The sequence below is a fragment of the Argentina silus genome (assembly GCF_951799395.1).
Source record: "Argentina silus genome assembly, chromosome: 10".
In the NCBI taxonomy this organism is placed as follows: domain Eukaryota; kingdom Metazoa; phylum Chordata; class Actinopteri; order Argentiniformes; family Argentinidae; genus Argentina; species Argentina silus.
Window position 1 is genome coordinate 4,021,056 of NC_139664.1, and position 22,549 is coordinate 4,043,604.

Here is a 22,549-nt window from a genome sequence, read left to right on the forward strand (position 1 = left end):
TCTACAGCTCCGCCACAAGAGTGCCAGAAACGCACAGCAATTTTATGGTCAATTGGGCTGTGCATCTGGAGTCATACATCACAGGGCTGTGGGACTGGAGCTAGCGCCTGCCCAGCTCACACACACTCAGACACACACACACACACACACGCACACACGCACACACGCACACATGTGCACACACGCACATATGCACACATGCGCACACACACACACACACACACACCGTCTCATACACACGCACACGCACACCCACTGTCTCATACACGCGCTCGCGGACGCGCACACGCCACACACACACACACACACGCGTAATGTGGCTGCCTACTGTCACACCTGAACACTGGGCAGCTCTATCCACACAGCTAAGCTAGCTGCAGACAGGGCCAGTGCTCTAACTAGGCCTAATGGCCCCTAAAGACTGGCTGTCAAGTCAGCTCAGCATCAAAGGAGCAGCACGCACTCCCACTCCTCCCTCCCCACCCACCACAGCAGCGACCAGAGGGCACCACTGCTAAGTGCACTATTTTGCAACACTTTGTTGGTTTAGTGGACTATCCCTGTCATAGTGAAACACCGTGTCACAGTCGTTATTGATTTAGTAGTAATGTTCAATTACACTAATTGTAGCCCCCTTGTGTGTTAACGACATAGAGAAGAGGGCTATTGAAACACGGTGACGCGTGTCTTTACTTATAAAGCGAGGCTGGGAGAATCCAACCGTGGGGAGATAATGTTCTCACGTCTCCAGCTTTGTATTTTTATTTTTAATAACAGTTCAATTCCCATTAAATAAGTATCAGACCTCCTGGAAAATATTAGATGTGCAGTAGGTACATATGATGACCGTGTTCTGTTATGTGATTGGTTTAAGATGGTATGCAGTGTTCTCTCCTGTCAGTCACCAGATGAAATAAGTATCAGACCTCCTTAGATGTACAGTAGGTACAGTACCAGACAAACGTTTGGACACACCTTCTCATTCAATGGTTTTTCTTTATTTTGATTATTTCCTACATTGTAGATTAATATTGAAGACATCACAACTATGAAGGAACACATCTGGAATTATGTAGGAAACAAAAAAGTGTTAAACAAACCAGAATATGTTTTATGTTTTAGATTCTTCAAAGTAGCCACCTTTTGCTTTGACGACAGCTTTGCACACTCTTGGCAAGGTGTGTCCAAACTTTTGACTGGTACTGTAGATATGACGACCATGTTCTGTTATATAATTGGTTTAACGTAACGTAATGTTATGCAGTGGCTCTCCTGTCAGCCTCCTACCTGTGTGGGCCAGGCCAGTGAGGGCACCAGCGGCTTCATGTAGCCCAATCTCTCCATCGTCACCATCAGGGCACATCGCAGCATCTCCAACATGGCCGCCGTAGGCCTGCGCAAGGAAGGATTATATCTGACATTACAACCACGCAGTGAGGAGCAGGAAATCCAATAGATGCTTCCAGAATGATCCGTCATCCGGGATACGCAGAGACAGAGGTACCCGACTGACAGCAGAGACACTCCATAACATGTTACAACCAATTACATAACAGAACATGGTCAGCATAGCATACCAAGTGGACATCAAATATTTTCCAGGAGGTCTGATTCATGTATTGAATTTTTTGCAATTTCCAGAATTGATTGAAGTCAAATACATTTCACCCCACCCTCTGACAGCACTGTGTTATCAGATGTAGTGTATTCCTGTCATATTTACAGTGGTATGTGACATTAGCATTAGCATTAGCATTAGCCTACCTGTGGTCAATGATGAACCCAATGGAAGTGAGAGAGAATAGAATGTAGGCGGCCATCAGCAGCACAGTCAGCTGGGACAGCATCTGTGACACAGAGAAAAATAATATCACACATTTTACATTTATGGCATTTAGCAGACGCCTTTATCCAAAGCGACTTACAAGAAATACATTTGTTTCAGGAAGTGAATCATCTATCCATCAAGTCATCATAAGAAAAAGTAATCTATGGTAGGACCAGGGGCTATTGGCAGTCACAAGGCTAGAAGAAGGAAGAAATACATTTTTTACAGGAGAGAAACTTGTACTGGGGGGTAGTGGGGATGAAGAGGTCTTTAGGAGGGACAGTTAAGATGTAGCCTGAAGAGCTGGGTCTTCAATCTACATATCATAAGAAAATATGACAGGAAAAATACATTAACATGTAAACCTCACTGAAGATGGAAAAATACATATTCTCTACATAAAGCATGATAAACTCTGATCACATGAGATTTGACTGTGGGTGAAGTCATGGACCACAACGCTACCCAGCTATGCACTCGCGATGCCAATCTCATGCCAACCAAAAGAAGCTTCAGTCTGACTACCCTTCTGGACACTTCTGTACTTTCCTCAACAATGTATCTGGACCTCTGACCACTAACTACCACACATACTCTCCACATACTGTAATAGCTTTGACTCTCTCTGTAGAATCTTGCAACGGGACTTGACCACAGTGGAAGAGTTTTGCTGTTGGCAGCCCGTATACCCCCAAATCAGGCCCGAAACTAACTCTATGGGAACAGCAGTCCTACACTGATTCATTGTGACCTCTGCGGTGACCTCTGCGGTGACCTCTGTGATCTGTTCGTGTCGCCTTCACAGTTCACACACAACCCAGAGCCTTGACTGGAGCCTGCATAGGAGTGGTGAATATGTGCGTTCTAACGTGCGTACCATAACCCAGGGACTTGGCCAGGGCACCAGCTGTAAGCCAGCCCTCTCCCGAGGACCACAGCGGTCTGTCAGAGCACAGCTACGATCTTCAACACTCAACTTACAGGCTCTGAAATGTAAACCTCAATGGTGGCCCCCCCATACTGTCCATAGACAGACCATATATAGTACATATAACATCCACATATCAACAGGAAGCAATAAAAATGTATTTCTCAAATGTGCATTCAAGACCAATAAACTTTAAAATCCCCATATTCCCCCAGCTCACACATGGGAAAGTAGGAGGAAATGCATGGCTTGAGTTGTGTGCGTTAAGAGGAGGAGTTTCTGATCCATCAGAATAAGTTTCTATTGAAGCCAAGGAACAAATAAGGTCTTCTTCACCCCAATCCATCTAAGACTGTTCCGTTTTACACTCAACCACAGTCAGTAGTTCTCCAGGATCAAGAGCTATAATAAGACAATTATACAGTTATTACAAGACAACTGAGCTATCTAATCAGTTCAGAAACAGTTATTAGACAGTCTTGTTATGGCTATTTATATTCTGGAATGCAACTGTATTACTCAGATGTCAAAGCAAGTAAGAGTCAGTTGGATCACATGATCTTTAATTTGACTATCTTCGCCCTGAGGGAATGAACCCTAGACACTACTAACCACTACCAGCACTCCTTGGGGGATGAACGTTGAAAAAGCTGTGTGTCGTGATATGGAAAGTCCTTATATTCGTTGGAGAAAAAAAAATGCAGAGAAAAAATGTTTGGATTTCCGTTCCCCTTTTCGGTGTGCTAATTTTTAATTTGGTCTCATATCGTATTTCAACAATAACAGTGAGTGGGAAAAAAAATGAATTTCAACATCTGTTGGCTTTTCAGTGACTCCAGCATCAGACTGATTGGTGTTATTGTTTCTGTGTCCCCCGAGACCGAGATTAACTTATTATTATGACCATTATCACCGTCATCATTTTCACCATTTTCAGGACGAGAAACTTCAGCTGAATCGAGAAATTAGTTCTGCTGAAGAGAGAAATGAGCGTCTCCATTTTGGCAATTTACCTCTCAGTCATTAACATGCTGTAGCAAAATGACAAAACCTGCAATAAACTGTACACTATATATACTGTATGCCTATGATGTAATTGTAGTAATTTCATTTGTTTTAAATAGTAATGTTTTCATGACTTTGAATTAACTCTAAACCCATAAATTGCATAGCAGTGTATCATCAATTGTCATCCTAAATAAGGGTAGATGGAACATGGAGGCATAAATACATACATTGACATGAATTATTGTCGGGACAAAGTCCTCACTTTGTTATTTTCCCTGGCAATCCTGATTGCTGCATCCTGAGGGCTATTTGGGGAGGGAAATGGTTGACTTGGCAATTAAGGCATTTGTGTTCAATGTTAGACCACCGGCTGCTAGGGGATGGGGGGGGGAACTCTTGACTGTGGGCCTACGTGGAGGGAGGGACCACAACTAAAGGAACACCACGGAGGTAGGAATCACAAGAAGACAGGCCATTTCATTTGGATTTTGAAAGGGCTGGGTGTGGACGGCACATTTTGGCTAACCAAAACTATGCCTGGGGAAAAAGGCCTTCCAAAGATAACTGTTGAGAAGACCTGACTGTTTTTTTTTTAAAGGGGGAAGGGGGGGGGGGGTCTTTTGGCTTCCAGAATGGAAAATAATAGACAAAGGTTATTCTGAAGAGGACGGACAATCAGTCATTCTGTCATGATGTTAGACAGAGTCGTTCTTTTTCTGTAAAGTAAATACAGAACAAAACTGGACCGTAGACATGCCACAACAACATCAAGCGAATAGTGAACTACTGTACCAGAAATACAACTTTCTAGCAAAACTGTCGGTGACTTTGGCTCCCATTTGAACGTGGTCAGCTCTCTAAATAATCTTTCCCTCTAAAACAGTATACCCTATATTCTTAATCCCACTTGATTCTGAATGATTGGATTATATTTTGGCATTGACACAGCCCAATACATTACCTACCAGTTTAGTTTCAAACAGATCGTGGTAGACCCCCAACAGCATTAGGAACTGGATGGAAACGTAGACTTGTGAGGCAAGAGACGAGCTGGGATGGTGTGGCACCTCCTCCCCAGTAATCTGTTAATGGCAGAAGTCAGAGAAATATGGCAACATAGAGGAACAAGATAATACAGCTAAATAGAAAAGTACAATACAAAATGACGAATGATTGATGGCTATACTATGGCATTAATATGGTGGCTTAGCTTTAACAGATCCAAGCCATGTCAGGTCTCATATGAGACAATACTGTCATTCAGTGTATCGGTATATATCTTAGACTTGTCCAATACACTGTAGAGTATAAACGTGAGTAGACAATTAGCTGTTGAAGTGCTGCAGGTCTCTCTTCAGGGGTTTTCCACGGGTCTTGGGGGTGAGTCTACCACATGTGGGTTTCCCTCACATCCCCATCCTTGTCGGTATTCCAGCCCATAGCTCTGCTTAGCCTCAAAGCTAACACATTCGACACGGTCTCCCTCGTCTCTCTCTCTGTCTCTCTCTCTCTCTGTCTCTCTCTCTCTCCTTCTTTCTTCCCCTCCTCAAAAACATATCAACACACCCTGTCCAGGCTTACAATGGGAGGCCTTTCAAGATATTTCAGTCAGATTCCAGCGCCCTCCACATGGTTAGAATCACCATGCAGAGTTTAGGGGCCAATTTAATTGTGAAGCTGAGGGGGTGGAGGTTTTTTTTAAGTGTGAAGCATGAAGGGCCTAAATATGTGCCACCATCAGCGCTATTTCAAAGCTAACCGCTGGGGCTCCTTCTGGGGCTTGTACAACCCCTCTCTCTCTCTCTCTCTCTCTCTCTCTCGCTCTCTCACACACACACACACACACACACACACACACACACACACACACACACACACACTCACACACACACACACACACACAGACCAACGCTTTTGATCCCACACACTTAGTTAAAAAACGAGTGAAAATGAGCTTATTGTGTGCACTCTACAAAGGCTTGAAGAATTTATTTGGTGTGGTGTGCTCTTGTAAAGCACTGTGTAAAATGTAAATCTTACAAGTGTGAATTCTGTGAGTCATTCAAGCATTGTTTGTGTGTGTGTGTGTGTGTGTGTGTGTGTGTGTCAAAATGCTAGGAACTATGTGGATGTCAAAATTATATTGTTCCTCTTTTGGGAATGTGGACCACAAAACGCAAGAACACTGTCTCCTTTGTTTTAATTCTCTATCTCTTTCTGTTTACTTTCTGTGTCTCTCTGTTTCTCTGTTTCTCTGCCGCGTTCTCATTCTCATTCTCTCTCTCTCATTTTCACTCTAATCCATTGTTTTTTTTCATATTGCACATTAGGTGATAGTATTCTTTCCCACCTTGGGCACCTCAGCATGATCCCCCAATCTTGGTTTCCCCGGTTTCCAACTTGGTCCTTTGAAGACGACGGACAATTTATTGACGATCGTTGTGTTTTTCGTGAATCTCCTCCACAAATACTTATAGTAGAGTAACTAAAAGCAAAAAAAAAAGAAAGGTACCATAAGCTACATCGTTCGACATAAACAGTTTTAAATTGACCGAATTGACCTTACTAGACACTCGCTGTTGACAATACTAATCTGTGCTTCAAATAATCCTGCACAGATATATTTCTTGTCATTAGAGAGAGATTGCTTATGCTGTAAGTTGCCAGTGATCAGGGCAGTGAATATAATCAAACACAACTCCTAGCATTTCATTTTATTGGCCTCCTTCACCTCTGCCGGGTGGTTTGTTTAAAGTAGAGTAATAATGTTATGGTTACAGCATGACTGTTCCCCTAGCAGGGAAACACGAGCCCTGGCCTCATCTACTGCTGCACTTGGAGGCCTTCACATTGATGCTGATACCCCAGGATTGGGAGTAACGGCTTTGCTAATGGTTTGATTACCCTGATGTAATACTGGGACAATCAAAGGTTTTGCTGAAGGGCTGATTTCTTTGTAAACACTGTGCAGTTTGGTCTTCGGTAGCTTTCATGAACTTTCAAGACACTCTAAGCTGTTCCCCTGTTGTTGATGAACTCACAATAGTGCAAAATGTAATTTGAGGATTTTTTTCACTGTAGTTTGTATGTAATTACAACCAAACAGTACAAACTGATGGGACTCACCTGAACAGTTATGATTTCAAATGTGTTTATTGGGTGTACGAGACCATAGACGACTTTATCAGTCTCTGGAGCAAAAGTACCTGAGAAAACAAAAAGACACAATGATACATTCACACCTGCATTATGAGCAATATTTGAAGATTTGGGTTAAAATTGTGCTCCGGGAAAACGAGGAGAAAGGTGAGCTGGATGGTATGTAACTGCCTAACCGTACCCCACTTACCGTACCCCACTTACCAAACATTCGGTCCCATATGATCAGAGCTCCCCCGTAGTTCTTATCAATGCAATAAAGGTTACGTCCTGCCAACGACAACGCACAGCACATTTTAACCACACGAAAGATTTCAATCCATTTTCACCCAACCTTCAGAGGACCATCAGCTTACTTCAACCACGAATAACTGTTTCAGAGGAAAAGTGGAACTTATCTCACCATGGTGAACTCTGTGGTGACTTGGAGTATTCAAGACCCACTCCAGAGGCCCCATATCTCTGATTACCTGAAAGGACAGGGACAAGAACATCCAGGACATCAACCTCAAAACTACATACAGTATTGGGGCCGACGTTCTTAAAGGTTAATGGTTAAAGGTTAAAGGTTAATGGTTAAATAACACCGTACACTCGTCTGATTACCAGTCTGTTTCTGCTTTAGCCAACGAGCATAATTGCGAGCACCAAGGCTAATATCACCCATAACCCGAACCCTAACTCAACACCTCCAACACTACATGTATTGTAATCGTCTTTCTCACATTCATTATTATTTCGTCACGATTTCTTTCAGCTGATACTGCTTATGTAAAAGTCTATTAGGTTTATTTCGGGCGACTTCGTAAACATAGCTATTAATGTAATCAGCCGTGAAACATCATTAATACTAACTATTGTGTTTTCTTATCTCATGAGCTACCAGGTCTGAGCTCGAGGGAACTATGGAAAGAGTGAGGTGGCCAAATTTCCAGTTGGAAAGAAAAATATTTATAGATTGGAAGTGAAACAATCACTGGGATGCAGAGACGTCCAAAGACCATAAAGAGGTTGACACTGCTGATAATGGTCTCACACAACGTACACACACACACCCACAAGCTTGCTCATTATTACTAGTTTGTGCAAAACTATGCACGCACATGCATACACAGACATATTAATGCATATAAACATTTAATGCATATAAAGTATCATAAAAAAAAATCTCTCACACATTCATAATCAAACTCACATGGTTCTTGAGTCAATTCAAATAAGCTTTGACACTTTAACACAACCACGTGCACGAACACACATACGCACACACTCACCCGCCCACCCGCCCGCCCACACCCACCCACCCACCCACCCACCCACCCACGCATGAACACACGCGCACACACACACACACACACACACACACACACACACACACACACACACACACACACACACACAATCATTATAGATCATGCCACACATCACATATTTCATAAGTATCGGGTTCCTCTTTGGGTGTGACTTTTACAGAGAGTTTGATGTTAAAGTCTACAAGTGATCGTACAGTCTGGGGAAATGTGCACAACTGGAAGGGATTTCTCAATGATTCATTATTTCCATGTAATGAGTGGTCTGGCAACAGCCAGAGTTTTATCTTGAATGAAAAAGCTCTCTCTCTCTCTCTCTCTCTCTCTCCGCTTTGCTCCACTTTTAATACTAGAATCAGGTCTGGGAATTGTGTGCCAATAAATTACTTGACATCAAAAACGTCTATAAAGACGGCATAAATTATACCCCTTAGAAAATGGTAAACGTTATGACTGTTTTCACTAATAGCATACTAAAAGATGGAAGCGATTTTGAATCCATTCATTCCCCTAACGATTGGATCGGGGGATTGTTAAACTGATACTCCCAGTCCCTTTAAAGGAGAGCGATTGGTCATGCTTCTGTTTGGAATATTTCATAAAATCTCATTATTTTTTATTAAACGCAGGTTCGACTTTCAGTCCTGGATTCGTGACGGTTCCTCTCTGCGGTCGGCACAGGGAACAGAGAGATAACAAGTCGCTCTAGTCGGTCTCCCATAAAGCATCTTTCAAGCTGTTACGTTATAGACTGTTATAGACTGTTACGTTATATTCATTGACAGGGTAACTGTATATGCAGAGGCCTAATCATGTTTACAGTATGGACTAAATCATCAGGATATAATTAGGGTAGTCGAAGTGGGTCAATTGCCTTGAAGAAATGCTAAAGTGTTGACTTTATGGTTCAAGTGATACGATGTTATTCGATTTCTTATCTCATTAGACCACTCAGTCCTCCATTTAAGGTCAACAGACTGTAAGGGAGCATGGGGGTGGGGAGGTGTGCCCCTCTCTGTCCAATGAGGCAAAACGGGGAGCCATTTTTGGCTCGTGAGCGCTAGTTTTAGAACTAGTGGCTGAAAATGTACAAAATGTCCTGTAAGCATCTCTTTAACCCTAAGCTAAGCTGGTGGTCATACTGTATGCTGTAGGACTTTCAAGGTAAGGACGAATAAGGTTATACGGTAATATGACACTAAATTACTACTATTATTACTAATTTAACTAGTAATTACCTCAGTGTGGATCCAGTACTGGTAGAGCAGGTTGAACTGGATGTGAACAGCGAACACAGATGGAGGCATAACCAGAGCGATGGGCAGGTAGAACACCTGAGGAGAACACAATCATTCAACTAACTGTACACATAGGATTTCATTTTTTTTTCTTTTCGAATTTTTCATATGGACTGAAACACCAAAGCTTTGCCATGACAGAGCATATGTTGGGTTTGTATTTTGCATAGTCTCTCATTAGATGTTCTATCAAGTGGGGAAGAGATTACATACAAGAACAGAATCAAATATAATTAAATATAATATAATATAATATAATATATAATGTTCCAGTGGCTGTGAGTGGACCCTTATGTATAGTGGTCCTCTGTGGCTCAGTTGGTAGAGCATGACTAACAACACTTAGGTTGTGGGTTTGATTCCCGCTGGGACCATATATACTGAAATGTATGCACTCACTGCAATGTAAGTCGCTTTGGATAAAAGCGTCAGCTAAATGACATATACTATATTACATTCCATGTCCAGGACAGACATGAACCCTTACCCATGATGAGAACTGCTGGGTGAGAGACTGCCTAAGGGCTGTGGACAGGTTGTAGTACTCTGAGCTGTGGTGGACCTGGTGTGATGACCATAGGAGGTTCAGCTCTGTGGCGAGAACATAGACACAGACACAGACACAGACACAGACACAGACACAGACACAGACACACACAGACACAGACACAGACACAGACACAGACACAGACACACACAGACACAGACACAGACACAGACACAGACACAGACACACACACTATTAAAAGGCTGTCCAACAGCTAACCCTAACCCTAACTCTCAATCGTAAGAGGTTATCTGCTTTTAATCTTCACATGACCATGGAGGGCTACCACAAAGTGTTAACATACTGTACGTGGAACATGCTGTACACAGGTTCAAACATACTGTACGTGGAACATGCTGTACACAGGTTCAAACATACTGTACGTGGAACATGCTGTACACAGGTTCAAACCAGGGCCACTGATTTTGAACACATGCCACTGAACATCAGCATGACAATGCATTTCTAACAAAAACTGAATGTTTGAATGATTTAAGAGCAACCCCTGAATGATTCATCAGTGAATCGTAATCCAAAAACGATCAGTTTCGGAGCCTGCATATTGCCAGGCTTGTAGAAAAGCTATGAGCCTTGCCCTAGCCATAGGGGGGACATTACACTAGTACACTGTTATGACTACAAGGGTATTAGCTTAGCTTCAGCTGGTGAACATCCAGCCATATCCCCAGTGCTCCAGTTGACATTCCTCCGCTGTGTTGTGATACTTGCTTCATTAATATCAGTATTCTACTTCGTCTTAACGTCCAAAGAAACATGCTTGTTAAGTTTCACTGGGTCTCAAGACCGTTTCCGGACCACCCACTCTCCTGTGCCTTTTGGCACCCCTCGGAAACCCGTTGGTTTCATCTACATGGGTGTAGAGTCAGTAACCTTCACATACTGTGAACCACAAAGACTCATATAGGCTATCTATAGTAACATACAAATGATATTAAAAGTAGAGAAAGCTACTAGAAACCCATTAAAGCCCCATGTGGTAGTCTTGATGTGTAATGTCTGTGTGATTACGTGATAAATAGCAATATGAAAACAAATAATTCAGCTGGAATTATAGTTGGTATCAAAATTGACATTGTAAATTGTGGGTGTATTTTTTGCTTGGCAGGGCTAGAAATAGTAATGGATATGATGAACAGGCACTCACTCAGACACACACGCACACGCACACGCACACGCACACGCACACTCAATGGTCTCACTCCATTCTATTTTGAGAGATCATTCAAAAGCCACAGCTTGAAGGAACGCCTCTCTCAGTGTTTAATCAACTTGCGAATTCTATCGAAACCGGGAGTAATGAAACCCAACGGGCCAAGCCACTCCACCTGAACAAACACTCGGCGGACAAAGTGTGTGTGAAGGTGTGTCCAGGACTCTACGTGTCTGTGAGGCAGATGCCACCGTCCGTCTTCACACACCTCCGGCACTACGGCAGACAGGTCGCGGCCAAAATCAAGCAATCCTAGTCTGACAGGTATTCCCAACGCTTGGGTGGGAGATTCAGGTGAGAAGTCCTCGTCATCTCTGGATGAGAACTACGTGGACTATTACTACACACCTCCGTGGTGTCAACAGGCTATTTAATTATCTCAGCTAGTGTGAGAGGATGGATGTCTCAAACCATTGTGTGTACATTCTCTACAGAACTGAACGGAATCTGTGGTTTAACGATTTAAGGTAAATAGCATAGCAGGAAGGTAGGATGAAAGATAGGTGCAAAAAAGGATAAAAAGATTGTAAAAAAAAAATTGAAAAAAGGGAGGAGAGGAGACAGAGGCTTTTTGTGTAATATCCCCTCAACATTTACATGTGCTTTTTACACTTCCTCCTGTCGGAGCCAACGGGGGGAATGAGATAGACTGTCCCATTAAGAACACAAGGAGAAGATAATCCAGTCTTTGTTTGATTCCAACCCTAACCCTAACCTGCACCCCCCCCCCCCACCCCCCCTCCCCGGCCCATTCGGTGCGCCGGGCAGCGTAAGATTGATGTGGGGTGTCACTGGTAGGAAGTATGAACTGCTAGGCTTCACTGCAAGCCATGTCCTCATCCTGTGACTCGGCAGGACACTGCATAGTTTGGCAGGGCCTATTCAGGAGGGAACCCCCGTTAATGATGAGAACCAATGCCACAGAGCCCACTTTCCCACCAAGAGCAGCAAAAACGCTGAGGACGGCACATCCACGGGCCTCTAGCGGGGCTGATTTAGATTATCTAGAAATTCTCAGGATTAAGAATGATGATTGTATGCTACAGTAATGTGCTGACTGGAGACTGTTGATGGAATGGTCACATGGTCAACATGGTCAGGTCTGTGTTCTCTGTGGTAAGGGTCTTCTGAGGGTCTGTGGATGACCTTCTGAATGTATCACATAGACACAATGTGCTGTCCTCAAATGAACAATTGATAGAAATGTGATATACAGTCCTGCAATGTTATGTGATTTAACGAATATCACATGACCATAAAGGAGAAATATCATATGCTCATAAAGGAGCAGACTGAATGAAAGCAAATTGGACAAGGTCAACCATTCAGTCGAGACAGATTACAGTATATAGGATCAGGTTATTATGAAGTTATGCATTCATCAAGACATATGCTTTCTAAAAATCAAATCACAGTATGAGTACAGACTGTACGTAATAATATAGAAGAAAAGGAGACTTTTGTAGTCCAATATTAACCCAATATCGATGTTAAAAACATATTGTACAGTAATAATAACCGCCTGTGACCAAACCCGGGCATAAACGGAGAGTCTTTGATCTGAAGTCCTCTGAGTGGTTGGGTGCCCTGTCAATCATGTTGGCAATGAGCTGTGAAGGCGTTTCAGTGTTTGGATTGGAGGTCCTTCTATGAGGTGCCAACCTAAACACAAAAGCCCACCCTCTGGGACAGCAGGCTAACTCCCTCCTGTCATTGCCACACTTCATGCTGTCCTCACACCCCTGTCACACACACTAAACTAAACACCAGACCCACTTACCTGTATGTTAAAACCAAAACGTTTTTTTTTTTTTTTTTCTCTCTTCCAATTCACATTGAGTCAATGTAAGAACCAATTTCACTGAATGAACACGTTAGTGGAACGGTGACCACAGCAGGCCTCGAATCAAACCAAACCCATTTGACTTCCACTTACGTTATTAGGTGGAGATGAGAGACATGGGTCTCGTCTGTCAATGCCAGGGACGTGGGAAAGCCTCCATTGACCAGAGCACATGAGGGCAGTAGACTCCCGGCCTGGGAGACTGCTGAGCTCAGCTCACACTGAGCTCATCACTGAGACCCTCTTCTTTTCCTCACTCAGCCCTTCCGAGCCTCTCTGTACACACACACACGCACACACGCACACACACACACACACACACACACACACACACACACACACTCTCTCTTTCTTTCTCTCTCTTACACACACACACACACACACATTCTCTCTCTCTCTCTCTCTCTCTCTCTCTCACACACACACACACACACACACACACACACACACGTACACCATACACCATACACCACACACGCACACCCCCACTCCCCCCCCTCCCACACACATACACATACACCGAGTCAGACAGCGCCATGACCTGTTGGCCATTGTTGATATTATCCCTGGGTCCCCGAGGTGCTCCCAGGTCTCTTGTAGCGCGGCGAGCCCCCCACATCCTGAGCGGGGGTTTGATTCTTTTGTACGCCCTCCAACCTGCGCCGGGCCAGGAACTTCCAGTCACATGGAAGATTTATGAAGCCCCCGCTGCCGGGGAGGTTAACCCCCGCCCCGCCGTACGGCCTGGAGGAGCTCCTCTTAAAACAATAACATCCAGATCAGCCGCGCCTCCTCGGGGACGCCCACGGAGAAGCAGAGTGGAGCGCTGAGCACATCTGTTTGTCTTGACGACTGCTGCTGTCTGCAGGGCCCAGGGAAGGTAGGGTACTGACACACACACACACACACACACACACACACAGTCATGCACACACACACACACACACACACACACACACACAGACAGTCATGCACACACACACTCAATCATGCACACACACACACAAGCACACACACACACACACACGTATATTACACATATGAATATCTAAGGTGTGGGGATAACTGGGAATGAGAGAATGAGACACAGTTTAGGAATTAAAACATGAACTGGCAGTAAGAATGAACTGAACCTCACATCATCTCAACATATCAAAGGCAAAAGCAAAGTGACTCTTGTGAACACCGAAACATTAACTTTCTAATAAATGAATCTCCTGACGCCACAGCACCACTGGACCACGATGGAAGCCAGCCTTCGGGCTTTGTTGTTTTTTTGGGGGTTTTTTTATCCTCAATAAGTCCGGCTGGAGCGTCATAAAAGGAGAGAGTTGGGAAAGTCACGTCACATTACACCTTGAATGACTTTTGTTTATGACACCACTTACTGTACCCTTTGACCCTTGCTATCCATCCAAACATCTTAAGTGTGTGTAACAAACTGTTGAACTGTTGGGATTACACAATGTGTACACCAGGGGAGGCTGGTGGAGGTAGAAATCGGAGAACGGGCTCATTGTAATGCACGGAATGGAATGAGGAATGGTACCAAACACGTGTTCCATACATTCCATACATTACAATGAGCTCATCCTCCCCCATGTCTACCTCCACCAGCCTCCACCAGCCTCCACTGGTGTACACAGTAGCCGCTGGCGTAGAACATGACAAGGCCACCTTTGGCCGATGCCGTACGCGTCACCAAATACTCACATGGATTACAAGGCGCTACTGACATTTTACAAGCTCAACTTGAGCGTTGACAACATTTCCCTTCAGACAGCACTCTTCCAGCGCCGTAACTATAGTAACCACAGTACTTCCCCTGTGTCATGAGAATGTGACTACTGTAGCTACTGTATAAAAAAATTTATATATATATATATATATATTAAAAATGTAAAAAAGACGGGAGATATGTTTTAGATGCTGATACGTATACAAGTAGAGTATGTAGAAAACCGCAGCATATGTCGATGACCTCATATAATCAATGTTGGTAGGACTGATTAATGGTTTAGGCATGCTGGCTAGATATAGACGTTCTCCGTGACGGGAGGAGTTGTTTGCGGGACCTCAGATCGAGCGAGGAGAATAAACAGAATCTACAGGGCTGTCAACAACTGCGCCGCATCCAAAACCTCCAACTCTAACTGTGTCTAACCCAAGAACACATGGCCTTGAGAACACCAGCATGTGTAATTTCTCTGTCGAAAGAGGGTTGGGTGAGGTAACTGACGATGACCAAGTCTCATCCCTGAGGGAGAGCTTAGCATGTTACATTCCTGGTGCTGCTTTCAATGTATTCCACCAAGTTGTTTACAGAGGGGTGTTTACAAAGGATGCAAGCATCCGAGAATAATGCATTTTCAAAGGCCACGGCAGCTACTGATGAGGAGAGAGGGGCCATCGAGGAAAGAAGACAGAGCGTTAACAGTGTGAAGCGTCACATCGGCAGAGCAAACTATAGGCTCGACGCCATGGAAGACCGACTTAGGTTCAACTGAAAAAAAAAAAGAAGAGAAAATGAGAGTTAGGAAAATGAATGTCTGAATAACAGAAAGGAAAGCGCAACAGCGGGGAGACAGGGACAGAGACTGTTGCAGACTCATCCTCCACTGTATTATCTGTACTGTCAACCTGTCATTGCCATTGTATATTGCCATTCCATTGCGTACATTGCTTCACCGCTGTTTATACTGCTAATACTGTTTATACTGTTTATATTGTTTATACTGTTTATACTGTTCATACTGTTTATATTTTTTAGTACTTCTATTTTATTTTATTCTATTTTAAAACTTATTGTTGCACTACTCTGTGGCACTGTCACTTTTGCATTTCACTGTATACTTGTATGCACGTGACAAATAAAGAATCTTGAATCTTGTATCTTGTTATGAATGGTCACTTCCATGATTGATCTAATGTGTATGCAGTGGACGGCATTCAAACATTACCAGTACACAGCGATCAGACACTGGTGGTCATTTACCAGACTTTAGCCTCAGTCACTGTCTGTCTGTGCACAACATACTGCACCAAGACATGCTGTAGGACCGTAGGCATTTAGCACAACTCATTCAAAGTATAGGCTAACTGACTCCTTATAATTACAATTCATTACTATAACTTATTCCTTATTATTCTAAATAATCTGCTCTCCATGTCGCAATCCCCAAGAGCACACTGGCTGGCCAGAGTAAGGGCAAGTAATGTCTTCTCAATAAAGACAGAGTCGGCAAAAGAGAGGGCCGACTTTTCACTTTCAAAGCACTTTCCATTCAATTAGAGTGGAACTGTCCTTTCAAGTGGAGGACACGAGGGGAAACTATGAAATGGTCGTAAAACCTTTCAGATCCAAATTCATATTTTACAGCGCTACTAATTAGGACTCATATTTCCCAATGGAGGATGTCACTGTTGCCCTTTTTCACAGCTTTCTATTGTAATTTCAGTTTTAACACAGTATTAAGGTTTATAGCTCATATGTTTTGACAGAATAGGATTGTAGATTTTTCCCATGCTCCATTGATGCAGAAATAGGGTATAAAACAGTTTTGAGTTGTAAGTGCCATGCAATAACTTGATATTATATTAGAGGGAAAAGTCCCTGGAAAATACAAAATTAGACTTAGATGCGAAGATTTACTCTTTATATGTGTGTAATTACAAGAATCATTGGCCTAAAGTATCACAGTCTCCTTTTGACCACGGTACGCAACAAAAATATTCAACATTCTTCTTTAACCTCTTGGCACCAACATGGTCAGACAACAACCAGCTCGGACACTAGGACGCTGGACGCGTTGGTCAAACATTGCCTTGGAATGAGAGCTCAAAGACTGGCTGACCGAGATGACCTCACTCCGCCAGAGTGAAGAGTGAGGACCGTGTCTGCCCTGTCCTGCGGTCGGGGAGAGAGTTCCCTCTGGTAACAAGGGGAAAAGCTTACATCCTGAGGGTGCAGCGGTCATGGCTGGAGCACCAGACAATTATCTGTGACCCCACAACGTTCCATAATAACAAGTCAAACGGCCGGAGGAGGAAATGAAAGTAAGTGGAACGTTTTTTCGAGACATAAAATCATACCACACTTCCAAAATAAAAAATCAGACGAAATAAACCCGAGATATTGTACGGAATAGAGTGACAGATGCAAGCACTTCATTATGGTATAAAATCTAATCTAGGGTGAGGGAAATACTATTATAAGGAGATGCATTGCCATATTGACTTTGGAAATAAAGATAAAATACCCCCCCCCAAAAAAAAGAAAATGTATTTAACCTATCAGTAAAACACACTTACCCTAGGCGGAGAGGGTCAACGACCCTTAAAAACCAAAATATAAACCCAGGTTCACAAACTGCCTTTTAGAATAATAAATAAAGTTGGGAAGTTTGTTTACATGTTTTATGGACACTTGTTGAGCAACGAAGTCTTGGGCAAGATGGCAAGAGCCAGTGGTTTTGCTGGGTAATTTTCTGTCACAGAATACATTTGGCTTTCCACCTTCAAAAACACAGCTTCTGTTTACCCAGATTCAAGTATCAACACAGTGGCAGCCGACTTCAAACCAAAAATATTTGGACCAGACATTGTGTAGAGTAGTTTGATGTTCCACTGACTTAAAAAAAAGAAGAAGAAGAAGAAGAAAAGCACTTATCTGTATTCAGAAGGCAAATGCACTGTTCTGAATGATAGTCAGACAGTCCCTGTCATGTCAACCAACTTATGTCTTTTTTTTTTTTTTAAACAACGTTATTTCAGCATTTTCTTTCTTAGAGACAAACTTAGCAACTTAGTGGCCAAAAGCCAAGATAGCTTCAGATCTCAGGGTTCTACAGGCGGCCTGCAGAAAATCTGAAACATTCTTTGGTAAAGGTCCAGCTTCCTGCTGCTATTGAGCCATCACTATTTACAGTGTTCTCCTATGAAGCCCCAGGTAGGACAAGATGTCTCAAGAGATCACAACCTCTCACATCTGGTCAGTTCAAAACCATCTGGACGTAGCTCACAAATAATTGCTTCCTCTTCTGAATCCAGCAAAAATTATGTGTGCACTATCATCATAGTTCCTCCCTATGGGCATTGCAACTAAATCAACATTAGCATTTATCATCAAACCTCTTGTTGTAGCTTATGTAACCATTCAGAGGTTAAATAATGACTGCATCATATCAATCAATAAATCAATAAAAGCAGTTTTTAGTTATGAATACTTGTTTTGTTATTAATCATCTACAAAGAGCAAATGGGAAGCAATTTGAAACATTGACGCATCTACCTTTGTTTTTGTAATTTCACAATTGACGACTGGCAAAAACATGCTCTCAAGCTACTGCGTATGAATACTATGGATCTGGATTTGAATGAAGTGTTGGATTTCTGGTAGTTACAACATCATACAGGACAGCCATGTACGGGTGCATCTTTGTGAGAGAGGGACACAGAAATGTGAACGAATGAAGGGTCTCACCGTGAGCAAAGCGGTGGACCCAGTAGTAGCCAAAGTCCACTGCTATGAAGGCCAGCCACCAGGTCCAGGCAGAGTCCCAGGGCAGCTCCAGAATATGGAAGTGGTTCCACACGTAGATGTAACTGGTCAGCTCAATACCTCTCATAAACAGCCTGGGGAAAATACAATCTAGTTACTTCAATTCTATATTTCGGAGATGCAAGAAAATCTAAAATAAGATTGTGTTTCTTCTATTCAGTAATGGAAAGCTCCCTCTCCTGACCTTGTGTTAGGCAACAGGTTGGTGTATAGCATTTTAAGGTATAGCATTTTAAGATCCAGGTACAGTACCTTTACAAATATCCTAATCTTACATTTTAAAAAAAGGCCAGTCTGCAATACATGAAGTACATGGGCCTAGGTTTATATTTTAGGTGCAGTTAGATTCACGTGACAGCATTCAATGTACATACAGTACATAGTCATGAGTGCTGCACTTGTGTAATTACAAGTCTACAGGCTTTCATAGAGATACTAGAGCTGTACAGTTGAAGTCCCTGAACCATAGTGACTTTACTCACGAGGGGAGTCTTGAGATCATACCAGCTGACACAGAGGTGACTCCATCGCTAATGGTGACGACTGGGACCTTCCTCAGCCAACCCACCACCAGCTCCAGAACCATCAGACCTATAAAGAAAGGGGTGGCCTGGACGGCAAGGAGCGCAAAATATGAATCAACACTCCGAAGCTCCATGAAAACACACTGGTTTCACGTCTGGTGTTGCTTTTAACTCTTGTAGTAACTTTGAATGTTTCACTTGGAATATGAACAAGTGGATTTACTGTAAAAAAAAGAAAGAAAGGAGTGCTTTCATGTCTTATGATGCATGGTGTTTCCCTCACAGCTCTACGGTGAAGCTACACAGGTCACATTTCATCTCTCCCAGGGGATTCATTTCAGCCTCCGGGGGAGAATAATCGTTTTAAGACTCAACGCAAATATGGGGAGGAACGATAGTTCTTGTTACACCAGATGACTGGTCAGCTTATGTGAGCATATTTTGCAAACAACACGCACTTCATCATCTTTACCTTAAGACTTTATTAGAAGATTATTACTAATGACCGCGTTATGCAAAAAAAAAAAAAACTGTGTGAGAGGTATGTTAAACTAGAACAAATTACCAGGGGTGACTAAACATTCTTTCCATCATATCATAATCGTGACCTGAACAGCATGTTGGACCTGTTGGCTGCTCTTCGCTAATGACCATAGCACTCCCCTGGCTGACCTGGTCACTGGAACCAAGACCCGGCTATGGCCGCGCCCCTGGAAAGTTGAGTGTGGAATGTGAGGCGTGACAAGACCACAAGGAGTAGCTCTGCAGGTGGAACAGGACGTGTGTGTGTGTGTGTGTGTGTGTGTGTGTGCTCTGTGGTGAGAGGACCACAAGGGACGTGCTATCACACGCAACACTCCAACATCTGGCAGAGAACTGACTCTGACTCACAGCTAACAAATGGGCCTAAAGAACAAGCGCGCGCACGCACGCACACACACACACACACACACACACACACACACACACACACAACCACACACACACACACACACACACAACCACACACACACACACACACACACCAAGCACTTTTCCTCCAAACCCACCGAATGAGAGATTATCATTTTGGAGTACGGCCTGCGCATTCCATATTTTTCTCATGTCGAGAGTATTGTTTTACCTCGTCAGGCCAGTGTTCTTGACAGCTTTCCACTCCGGGACAAAAATTATTCAGAGATGCATTCAGTTCTCATGCCATGTGAAAAGGGGATGAAGGGATGGGTTGTTTAAGAATTCCTCTTAACTTTTCTTAGCATCTTTGACCTTTACAACCACTGTGTTTATTATGTGTGGCATTTTCTTCAAAAATAAAAGGACAAATGAAAATACGTCTTATTGAGGTTGTAACATGCTTTGGGCTGGTTGGAATATTGTCAACAGAGTATTTAATAGTTGTGTATAAATCCCTGTTTCTGGACTTAGATCTTGCAAGGCCAATTGACATTTGTAGACAATGTTAACATTTTCCCAAATAGGGCTATTTCTTTTTTTTTTATCAGGTTGTGGATGAGTGAGCCACGATCATGGGGTGGGAAGAAAACAACACTGAGTATTGAGAGTATGTCCACAGTTTGCCTACAGTATCAGGCAAATCAGGCCTGTAGGCAGACCACATTTGACAACTGGGCAACTACCTGCTCTCATCGGTCATGCTCTAAACAAGAGCATTACAAAAGCCTATAATCTGACAATTTAAAGGATTTAACGGGACCCATTGTAGTAAATTGTTTTGACACAATTCACTACATATGGTGTTGTATAGTCGCATACAGAGAGATGACAGACTATGACACATCACCAAAACAATAAACAGCATTGAATCACAAACAGGCCCGACACACCCATGCAAACATCACATAAATCTCAATAACAATAGTAAATAAGGTTGTTTCATTGCAGCATGTTTGGAGCTGGATTAGGACACTTAGGACTCCTGCTGTTTGGGTAATTGTTTTTTTTCTCCATTCATGTGTTTATAGATGGCTATTAAAATGTGGGCTTTATACCTCAAATAACAAACATGTGTTGATTTTAAGCCGCTAAACCTTTATCAAGCCTTTGGCACAATAAAAAACAACACTGGTGTGCTCTGTTGAAGAGAATCATGACAGAGTGACGGCATGACAACAATTAAGACAAGTGTTACTGGTTTCTGGACTACTTGCTCACACATGCAGGTGGACAATTCCTAAGAATTTCGTGTCACGCGGTTGATATGAGTGAACTCATATGAACTCATATCAACCGGTATTACGATATTTGAAGCGTAGATCAAGTGTTGACAACAAGATGTCTGTGAGTGAATAGGGCGCTTCCCACAGTCAAGACATTATGAAAACTACAGTAGCGGTTTGTAGCATTTAGGTTGCCACGTTACTGTTATTTTACAAAAGTACTGCAGAGGGAATACCTTTGTGAACATATCGAGTCATGGCGAAAGCACTCCTCTTGGAAATGAACAATACAAACTCACCTGTTCCACGTATTGCGGGACATCCTGCACATGTTGAAATGATGATTCGTTCGGTGTGACCATGTAAAAAAGGGAACGAAGACCTATGGATAGAGACTTTTTGTCCATTACTTGCGCCATTGCCCCTCAACAATTTTCCGGATGTTAACGGATGAGCTCACACTTTTAACTACCCTTGTAGTTATTATGAAAACCCTTTTGGACTCGAGGTCATATTTAGTGACACAGTCCAGCGACGGAATTTGACCGTAGGTCACTTGCCGTTTTCTCGGTCAGTAGTTTAGTGTGACGTCTCAGCGGCCCATTCACACCTGTCACTTGTTCGACTTCTGTCACAAAGGTCATAAACATTCGATGCGTATCCGCATCCGCCTTCTTTAACCATTCTGTACAGGTATTTTCCATATTCAAATATGCCTAGTCTTAGATTTGTTTTGATGCATTTGTTAATCAACGCCAAACTTTCTCATCACACAAGAGACTCTTATTAACTTCCGTACTGCTTTAGGCATTGGACCATAGGCTAATCTTATCTGCTGAAATATATATACATAGCATATGAAATAATAAATGGACATCGGCCAGTCGGTCTGAGCATTAGTTACAATAGAATAGGCCAAGGTGGAAGAAAGTGGACGCCGAAATGGAGAACAGGGCCTAACATTTTAAATCATTAACGACAACGTCTCAGGTCGCAGCTGCATGTCCAATATTTGGTTATAATGTTGCCTAGGACATTAATTTCACAAGGGATTTATATAGCCTACGGATTTATCTAGATTTTTTTAATGCATTTTCCCTAATATGTAACCTGCCAAACGTGGCCCGTGGGTCCCT

The 22,549-nt window shown here is 42.9% G+C and overlaps 1 protein-coding gene across 1 annotated transcript in view; it reads right to left on the minus strand.

The window, feature by feature from the left end:
* Positions 1–21,832, minus strand: part of agmo (alkylglycerol monooxygenase) — a gene marked incomplete at both ends in the record, with an annotated part of 28,535 nt that extends 6,703 nt beyond the window's left edge. The window contains 12 exons of the mRNA XM_083678582.1: positions 1,288–1,393; positions 1,765–1,847; positions 4,730–4,846; positions 6,115–6,249; positions 6,891–6,970; positions 7,128–7,193; positions 7,327–7,393; positions 9,472–9,567; positions 10,019–10,122; positions 18,635–18,786; positions 19,195–19,322; positions 21,713–21,832. Of these exons, the coding sequence (XP_083534708.1) occupies positions 1,288–1,393; positions 1,765–1,847; positions 4,730–4,846; positions 6,115–6,249; positions 6,891–6,970; positions 7,128–7,193; positions 7,327–7,393; positions 9,472–9,567; positions 10,019–10,122; positions 18,635–18,786; positions 19,195–19,322; positions 21,713–21,832 (1,254 nt within the window). The remainder of the gene's footprint in view (positions 1–1,287; positions 1,394–1,764; positions 1,848–4,729; positions 4,847–6,114; positions 6,250–6,890; positions 6,971–7,127; positions 7,194–7,326; positions 7,394–9,471; positions 9,568–10,018; positions 10,123–18,634; positions 18,787–19,194; positions 19,323–21,712) is intronic.
* Between the last annotated feature and the right edge of the window lie 717 nt (positions 21,833–22,549).